A 10,166-nucleotide genomic window follows, 5' to 3' on the forward strand; every position below is an offset into this window, starting at 1 on the left:
CCATTCATACTCAACCAATCACTCACTAGAATCAAATTTGAAACATCAAGGCCATGGATGCAGAATAATGAGGAATATCTCAGCTCAAATTTTAAATGCTGAATACTTCATATGGACAAATTCAAGTTCTAAAGGAAGCATATGATAGATCAAGAACCCTACACCACTTCCATAAAAACACAAACCTCCAATATCAAATGCAGCAATGCTAGAATATAATAGTGCTTAAACGGAGGAAGGATGAAGCAATGAACATACTATATCGATTCTCAACCAATCGATGCATTCATATTAAAATGTGAAATATCATAGCCATGGATGCAAAACTCAAAACCAACACTATGGATACTTCAAATCAAAAGACAGAGTTCCAAAGATAAAAAACAGTCAACAAATCTCACTCCTTAGTAATGAATCCCTCCTTCCTGCCCTCGAAGCCGGGTCTCATCAACTTCTTCTCCCTCTTGGCAATCTTCCTCGCCTTCTTATCATTGATCCTCCCCACAATATTGTCTCTCCTCTTCTTCTGCCTCTCCCCCTTCATCTTCTCCACAGTCCCCACCCTCTCCTTCCACTTCTCCGCATTCTTCTCCTTCCTCTTCTTCTCCCTCTTCATGCTCCCCTTGATTAGCTTGGCATCATCGTGCACCTTCACCCCCATCGCCCTGCTCACCGCAGCCTTCCACGTCTCCTTCTCCGCAAGGCTCGGATTCTCCCTCATCACCTCCTTCTTCTTCTTCGCCCTCTCCAGCTCCTGCGCCTTCGATAACTTCCTCTTCTTGTTCGAATTCCTTCCCTCGCCTTCATCCCCCAATTTCACCTTCCCATACTCAATAATCTCCTCTCCATCATCATCACCATCATCATCATTATCCGCACCAACATTTTCTCTCCCCTCCCCGTCTCTGCTCCTCTTATTCCACTCGTTCCTCATCTTCCTCTCATCGAATCTCTTCTCTCCGCGGTTTCCTTTCAGCGCTTCGATTTTCCGCCGCAGCTTTTCTCTCAGCTCTTCATAAGTAACCGATTTCTTCTCGCTATCTCCCAAATCGATCTCCTTAGACGGAGAATCGCCGTCCTCCCGCTGCTGGAGGTGTTTAACGGCTGAGGAGGGCTCCGCGTCGGGGTCAAAGCGGTTGCGCCGCGCGAGCTTGAGATTCTCCTTCGTCTTGAGCCTCAGCGAGGCCTTCGCCGCCTTGGATAGCCCCTGGTACCATGGCTTCGAATCGTCGTCGGCGGATATGTAGAATCTGGACGGAATAAGCTCGATTAAATGATCGAAGAACTCACTCTGAGAATGAATCGTCGAGGCGAGGTCGCTGTCGAGCCCGCCGGCGGGAATTTGCTTCTTCTTCTTCATCCGGTGGTGTTGGAATTTGGGTTTTGAGTAGACTGGATCGAATTGCGGTGGTGATGATGAAATTAGGGTTTGGAGAGGCGTTTTTATGCTACGAAGAATAAAATTTAGGGATAAAAAGTAAATTAAAAATCTTACTGTATTACAAGAGAAATAAAACTAGTCCTATTTTTTTATAGGAAAAAAATAGCTTACAATTCTAATCTTTTTAAGTTAACATTACCTTGAAATGGTAATTCTAACATATTCGAACTTTCAAATTTTTATTGGAGAGTAATAGTTTTACTAATTACGGTAAAATATATTTTATCATCTAATTTTAGCGAAAAATCACATATATATTCCTCAAAAAAAAATCGACTTTTCCCATTATTATAGGACTTAATATTGTACATAATAAGTGTCTATTGCCCAATCCTTTAGTATCCAATTTTAGAGAACACAAATATATTCTCCAAAGAGAGACTGTTTAGTTGTTAATTATTTAGTTCATGCGATTTTAATACTTCACTACGATTATTAAATTGTACCAATTTTTTAGTTTTAGGAATTAAAAGCTCCACCCCATTTTGGACAACCAAAACTGAAAAATATAATCACAGTAACCATATGGAAATCACATGACAAACATCAAGTTTTAATTAAAAATTGTGTATATGTCATGTCTTGAATCCGTATTGTTTGCCGCTAGTCAAACAGGGGTCTCGTTGTGTACCTATCTATCTATCTATAAATATATAAAAGGGAAGTTTTGGGAATTTTTGTATAACTATTTTATGAAAAGGATGTAAATGCAATAAACAAAAATTATTAAATTGATTAATTAATTACAATCATGATCATAGAGAAATGATATGCTAGATACCTTATGTGGGCTCCTTATATGAGCACCACTCTCGTTTGACACACATTTAGCATTGTTCGTTTCGATATATCTATTTGGTTTTACTCTAATACATTAAAAAATGTTATTACAATTTTTAATTCACAAAACTCATAAAAATCAAAGCTCGATTTCTCTATAATTTCAAATAAATGAATAAAACAATAAATCAAGCTTTGATTTTTATGAATTTTGTGAAATTAAAAATTGCAATAACATTTTTTAATGTATTAGAATTAAACTAAATAGATAAATCAAAACGAACGACGCTAAACGTGTGTCAAACGAGAGTGGTGCTCACATAAGGAGCCCACATAAGGTACGTGACTCAACTTTATTTTACCCAAATAATACCTGCAAGTGTACAGTGTTATTGTAGCAAATAGCAAGCAAGAGTATATCCTATCCCACAGAAACAATTAAGTGTAAACCTAAGTACCACGAACCAATTTCGACTACTATCCAGACGATCAATTTTGGTTTTGAAACTAACAGCTACTGAAAGCATATAAATTCAGAGATTGAAATAAAACACTTTGAACAAAGAAGCAAGTTGCAAATAGAGATGGAGAAATATGCATAATTCAAGGATCCGATGCACAACTCATAGCCTAACCCAATTGAAATTAAATTACCATTTAAAGTATCTAGAATTGCTGAATCAATCACAAATATGAATTTAACCCTTTCCCAAGGTGAGAAATCCGCAGATTAAGTGTAACAATTGAAGTCCCCTTCTAATTCTTAGACTCAACTCCCAACAGATCGATTAGATTAATGACCCCACTCAGAATCTCAACTCTCCCGAGTTTTATTGAATAAAAGTGTGAATTATTCCTCTTTCAAGATTAATTATTTCACCTCCCGATTACTCTAAGAAACCCTAACACTACTGATAAGGCTAATTTAATGCATTGGTTATAGGGATAAAATTTGTGATTTTCTGGGTCTAACAAGGTTTTATAAGCCAGGTGTGTAGAGAAATTGCCAGCCCTAGGAAGAAGACGAAGATAGCCTGAAAGAAGAAGCTGGCGGACAAAGTGAGCGGAAGAAGGAGGAGTTACTAGACTGAGGAGCATCCGATTGGAGGGCAAAATGGGAATCACAGGAACAGTCTAGAAGCTCTATCCACTATAAATAAGAGCACGCGATAAACATGAAGCATATACCTCTCTCTTTTCATTTTCGGCTCTTAGCTTAGTTTTTCCACTTTTCTCTATACACACTTGAGGGGAATCATTCTGGGGAGTTCACTTTCGGATCTAGCTACGGTGTAACACCGTCTCTACGGAGGCGAAGATACAATCCTTTACTGCTTTTCGCTTTACATTCTGTATTTCCCCGAGTCTTCGTTGTTCGAAGCTCGGTTATGCTTGTTATTGTTCCGTTGGATACTGCGTATTTTGCTATGGATATTTCTAATTTGGTTTCAGTTATGATATTGTCTTTTTTATTTGTTTGCTTTGGTGGATATTGTTGGTTGATTTGAGTTTGGAGTTTGAATTGCTTGGAGATTGTGGTTGATCGGTTGAATCTAGTTGAATCGGTGAAAATCGGATATGGAAATGCTGTTTGATTGTTGTGGATGGCTTGGATCCAGAGTGGATGAAGCATCCGACGTGTAGATCTGTTCGCATTTGCATGGTTATGATGTTTTAAATTCTATTTACTTGCTTGCCTCGTCTAGTAGTCATGGGTCTGTGTTAGTTTTAGTCGTTCTTTGTGTTCGTCTGTTTAAATTCGTCAGCCCTGTTTCGATCTTTGTTGCTTTGTTTTTCTCCGGTTGTTCGTGATAAAAATTAGAGAAGATGATGTTGTTGTTAGTTAGTCCTTAGGTTAGTTAATTTGCAGCTTTTCCAGTCGTACTATACCGTTTTAGGAAATGGTCCCCACGTTTCTCTTTTCCCATGTCTAGGTTAGCTTAGGAAGCTGTTTACCCAGTCAAGTAGTCATTTCAGATACTTTTAGTCATTATACATGTCCTTGCCTAGATCTTGCTGTTAGAATAAACTATTTCATTTACGCAGTCTAGGAATTAAAGCTCAACCCCAAAAATTGTGTGGCAGCAGCCAAAAATAGCTTCCAGGTCTTTGAACATGTTTTCTTACACATCCGTCTCTGTGGATTCGATCCCTGCTTCCCTATACTAATCTTTTTAGCTATAACGGGTTGAGGGTTTTGAAGGGCGAAGGAAGCGATTGTGTGCCCAACGACAGGTTACCCAAGGATTCTCTGAGTTCCTAGACCCGGTGTCTAGTGGATTCTCTAGATCGGGGGATTTTATTTCAAACACATCTCGCTTACTCTTCGACCACTCTTCAACTACCAATTGGTGATCAAGCAATTGACAGGAAAAAGCACAGGAATAAACCAAACAATTACAAGAGCTAGATAAAAACGAAGTCAATTGGATTAAAACTATGAATCAATACATCTTCACCAAGAATTTTACATAAAGGAAGTTTAGCTACTCATATTCATGGAAGAAAACAAGTCTAAACTAAAGAAAACAATGGAAAACATGATTCAGAGTACAATTGGCGGAGGAATTGAAGCTTGAATCTTCAATCTTCTTCCAAGAGTGCTTGAGAGAGATAGAGTGTGTGTTTTACGGCGGTAGAGAATGAGTAGAGTTGCCTTAGCTTTTCTTTCTTATTCCCCTCTTCCAAAAAATCGCGTTTCCAAATAGAAAATTGCCAGAAATACGTAGCCGACCGGGTTGAATTATTGTACTGGAAAATCACCCGGCCGGGTGGGACTTCTTCGGTACTCTCTGGAGTCTCGTAGGACAAATTACGCCACCCGGCCGGGTACAATTGTTGTACTGGAAAATCACCCGGCCGGGTGGGACTTCTTCCGAGCTCTCTGGACTCTCCAAGGCTTCTAAACGCCACCCGGCCGGGTGGCATTTCTGCACAAAACCTCACCCGGTCGGGCGAGCCTGTTTCACCCCAATTTTTGCCTATTTTGCCTAAAACACTCAACAAACACGTGAACTCCAAAACATATAGTAATTGGCTGGAAATAACCATTTTGAGCACAAAACTCGACAATTAAGCATATCAACACACCAATCATGACACTTAAATACAAGTTTGTCAGTATGTAGCATATCATTCCTCGTGTCATATACTATATAATTGGACGGTTATCTATTTAACAAGCCATTTTCACTATAGTAAATATTACTGCCCGATAAAACATAGTATATCGTACATACATGATACATGGTAAAAAAAAACAATCTATTTAGCAATACTATTATGAAACTATGGCTTTGAATAATTTAATAGTAGTAATTTAATTTAAATATTATTGGATTTAATGCGTGGTTGAAATAATTTAATATTATGATCCATCCCTGATGTTTTGTTTCAATTCAATCATGCATATCAAGTCCCGTACGTTAAATTATATCTAACTAATTGTGCAAAGAAATTAAGAAAAAATAAAATAAAAAGAGAGATCTCTTACGAGAATAATGGCTTGAGTAGTGGAGGATGATAATGGAGAGATATTTATTTGGCTTTTCATTTCTTGTAACATTCATTGCTTTAACTTTGTGATTTAAGGCGACTTAATTGCATAACCTCTCACATTCTGATTTTGTACCTATAAAAAGCATTGATTTGTTGATGGATTACACATGAACAATAGCATTCTTCCTCCTTTCTAAAGTTTTCTATATTTTAGTGTGCATTTTGGAAGCATTATATTGCTTAATTCCCGAAGCTTCATAAAGTTCATCAGTGTCTAACAGTTTGAGATGTTTCTACATATTAGGAGGAAGTTCTTTTATCTATGGGAACAATATGTCAATCCGAGAGCAAATAGCTGGAAGTAATTTGTCTTGCGGGCCGAAAAAAAGGTTTTCCTCGACTCAACTCATAGTTCGATTTGTTTTATTATTTTCATTGTAATTTCTATTATACTTATTGTTGTTCATTTGTAAATTTGTACTATAGTTAGAATACTACCTACTACAGTTCATGAATTTTATTCCAGTATTTCTAATTGTAATAGTAATTTAATTTTAAATATTTAAATGAATACTCCTACAAAATTATCAATTTGATAATCTTAGTATATTATTGTAGTACAATAGACAATTGAACTATAATTTATAGTATTTTAAATTGTCTATAAATGAGCAATTTAAAATACTATAAATTATAGTTTAATTGTCTACTCACTTCTACATGTTTACGTGAATGTTATTTTTATTATAAACATTTCTAATATTTATATAAATACTTTAATTTTAATATTTAGATTTGTCATCAAAAATAGTAGTGTATGGTATTATTTGTGAATTTATTCAATTTTTAAATTATTTTGTACCATGCTAAATTTTTGAGCTGGGACGGAGGGAGAATTTTATTGATATTTGGCTCATTTGTTGGTCATGATGAGTATATTTTAAAGTTGAGGGGATTAGGATTTAGGTTTCAAGGGTTGAGTTTTTAGTGTATGATCACTATATTGTAATGAAATGAAGCTCGACTAGGAAGTGTGTCACCAGTGCAATCTTAAATTATAGCTTTTGATAAACAAATATCTTAAATCTCATTAGGAGAAGTGGTAATTATACATTCTTTAGGTTTTTTAGGTTTGTGTGATGTAAATTTGCTTTATATTTTAGTCTCATGGTCATAGTCATTTTTCCATTTTACAAAAATAATGTACAATATTATATTCCACGTATTTATATTTTAGTTGAATCCTAACTTCCTTCGTTTGTTTTTACTAAGCAGGTCATATTAAAACTTAAACTAAAAACAACCATGTTTTCTGAAAAAATGGAGTAATATATAGAGAGTTTAAATGATTTATTTTTCAATTTTAAATGCAAAGAAGCTTGAAGAACTGAGGGAAATTCATTCTTGCTAGGGGCAACTTCAACAATACTTCAACTCATTGTCGAGATTGAACTAGCTCCAATCATTCTGCAAAAGGTATCCTATTTCATTTTTTTTTTGCTATTTTTGTACAATATCTATGTTTATTATGTTGAACTATAGCACTAATCTCAAATGAGTAGTATGTTTTTTTTCTAATGTTGCAAATTTCATTTACACTATTGCTTCTTTGTTTGTTGAATATAGAAAGAGAGAGAAGTACCTGATTGAGCTGGCCGACAAGTAAAGCTTGAGTAGGAAGATGTTTGTTGTCCAGAAAAAAAAAAGCCACATACATATTTGGCGAAGAAGATGAGAATGGAAGCATTTTTTGTTTGATTATATCGGCTAATAAAGTTATCAAAAGTTAAACCCTCAAAATTTACATGAAAAATATTTGTGCATCAAATAATAAATCAATTGATGATATACTTTGCATTATACAAAGTAATAAAACATCCCATAATAAGTTAATTGAAGATATATCATGCAAAATACAGTCAAATGATTTAAATATTTACATGAAAAATATTTATGCATCAAATAATAAATCAATTTATGATATATATTTCAAAGTTAATCTTATCACATTTTAAATATTCAGATCCTAAGAGGACTCACCTCACCTCATATCATCTCATCTCATCCCATTCTTTATATTTTGTACTAATGGTATTAGTAAATAAGGAGTATAAAATTAATTAAAGTACATATTCAGAATGCAATCAAATAAAATATATATAATTAAATAAATATATAAGAAAAAATATTTCTAAAATCTGCCAATCTTACAATTTTCTATGTAATCATTCAATTATAAAATTTAACAGATTGAGAGTATAATTAATATTTTTATATTTATGACTATTTTAATTAGTTTTGTAATGTCAGTTTACGTGTGTGCTTATATACATAGTATATTATTCAACATTTGATTATTTTCATTATAAGTTTTTAATAGTTTTTTCATATTTATTCTTAATAGTGTTTCGTTATTAAATTATATATATTTTTAATTATATATTGTTGATGTGTGTTTGCAGTTTAGTTTTTTATATTGTTAGATTGTTAGATATGTAAAAGATTTTTATTACTAATATTTATGGATTAATTATAATAATTGATATTTCATTTAATATTCGTGCTACATAATTATTTGGAATTATATAAATTTTGGATGAAAATATAATGTGCCGTGCATAGCACGAGTGAGATACTAGTATTTATATAAAGGAGGGAGTTGTGGGCAGCAGCGGAACCAGGAAATTAAATAAGCCGGGGCTGAAATTTTTAAAATAATAATATATTAAAATATTTAACTTAACATGAGTGGAATATGAGTCCTACTTATATATATTACTACCTTAGTCCCCCAAATATTGGCACAGTTTGACTAGGCATCAAAGCCCACGTAGTTCTCTTACCTTGCTTACCTTTTTGGCCGGCCGTGCTCGCCGTTCACCGCCCCCCGTCATTGATATTGTTGAGCGTCCTCGCTTCTGACCTCGCCATCGGTGGAAAACTCTTCACCATCACTCTCTACACGGAAGTCGAAATCCAGTTCTTGTGTTCTCATGTCCGCCTTTGCCCAATCATCAAGTAACATAGTGGCTTCCATGTTTTTGGCGGAGAGAGTGCTCCTTTTGTCGTCTAGGACACAACCGCCGACACTAAAAGCTTGCTCCACAGCGACGGTGGAGCGGGAACGGCGAAAATATCCTTAGCCATTATCGAGAGTATCGAAAACTCTTTGTCATGTGTTCCCCACCAATCAAGGACGTCAATTTATTGAGTAGGAGGACCTGCATCTTGAAAAATAGAGCGCGATTCCAAATATATATCTAACTCACTAGTAGCTCTAGTCCTATTGGTTGTAGCACCGTATAGATCTTGCAATTGTGATACTACGTCGGGATCAATCATGACATTGCTATAGTTCCCGCCACCAAAATCAAATGTTATAGGGCTAGGAGGTGCACGTAGCTGGTGAATGGTGTTATATCGCATTTCATATTCCCCGTAGAGAGCACGAAGCGCACTATCTAACCTTAGTTTGATTCCTTCAACATTTGGAAGATTTAGTTCGAAGCCTTCTCCTCTTGTCAAACCCATTTCGCGAAGTTGAGAAAAATCCAAATCGTGCAAACAACCATAGTACATGTCTAAAATTTTATGCACACCATGCAACTTCCACTTTGGATCCAAGCATGTTGCAATAAAAAACACATTTGGAATACGCGCAAAATATTTCAACCATTTTTCAACCATATAAAACAAAATAGCCTTCAGCTCAATGAATTGAGTATTTTTCACACATGTCTTAAAACCAATTTCCACATACATGCAATGCTCCAAAATGCGCACAGAAGTAGGATAATAAATACCGGATAACTCAACAGTGGAATTTTTTAAAGCTTGGAATAATCGAAACAAATCCATGTTGTGGTCCCAACAAGAGGGCATCAAAAGCAAATCAGAAGGAACATGCGGGCAAGTTCTAAAAAAATCACATAAATACTCAATGTGGTTCAAGGTCGAGTCCAACATATCGTACGTCGAGTTCCAACAAGTTGAAACATCCAAACGAAAATTGGTGTACCTGCACTGCTTGCTATGGCAATATTTCTTCCAAGCTCTACCAATAGGAGCTTTGTTATGAATCAACTTAACAGCAGTTCTAATAGGATCAACATACTTTTGCCACAAATCGATCGCATCTTGAACACACAAATTCAAAATATGAGCAATACATCGCACATGAAAATATTTGCCATCAATAACAGGAGAACATGCACTGATGAGATCATCTATACTAGCAATGTTAGCACTTGCATTATCAAAACCAGCATAAAATTTTTTATTGATTAATTGAAATTCATTCAAAACTTGAATGATCAATTGAGCAATTGCTTGTGCATTGTGTGGTGCGGGAAATTCCCGATATGCAATCAAACATTTTTTCAAAGTCCAACTGTGATCAACGAAATGCACAGTGATGTGCATATATGAATTTTTGCAAAAACAATCA

At 35.2% G+C, this 10,166-nt stretch overlaps 1 protein-coding gene across 1 annotated transcript; it reads right to left on the bottom strand.

The window, feature by feature from the left end:
* Positions 1 to 241: 241 nt before the first annotated feature.
* Positions 242 to 1,432, bottom strand: LOC125190696 (Surfeit locus protein 6). The gene has a single exon (XM_048088065.2). It carries the CDS (start codon positions 1,358 to 1,360, stop codon positions 398 to 400), a length of 963 nt encoding a protein of 320 aa, XP_047944022.1. The 5' UTR covers positions 1,361 to 1,432; the 3' UTR covers positions 242 to 397.
* Between the last annotated feature and the right edge of the window lie 8,734 nt (positions 1,433 to 10,166).

This window comes from Salvia hispanica, chromosome 5, assembly GCF_029641045.1.
Source record: "Salvia hispanica isolate PSC_SH4W2 chromosome 5, Shi_PSC_v1, whole genome shotgun sequence".
Classification (NCBI taxonomy): domain Eukaryota; kingdom Viridiplantae; phylum Streptophyta; class Magnoliopsida; order Lamiales; family Lamiaceae; genus Salvia; species Salvia hispanica.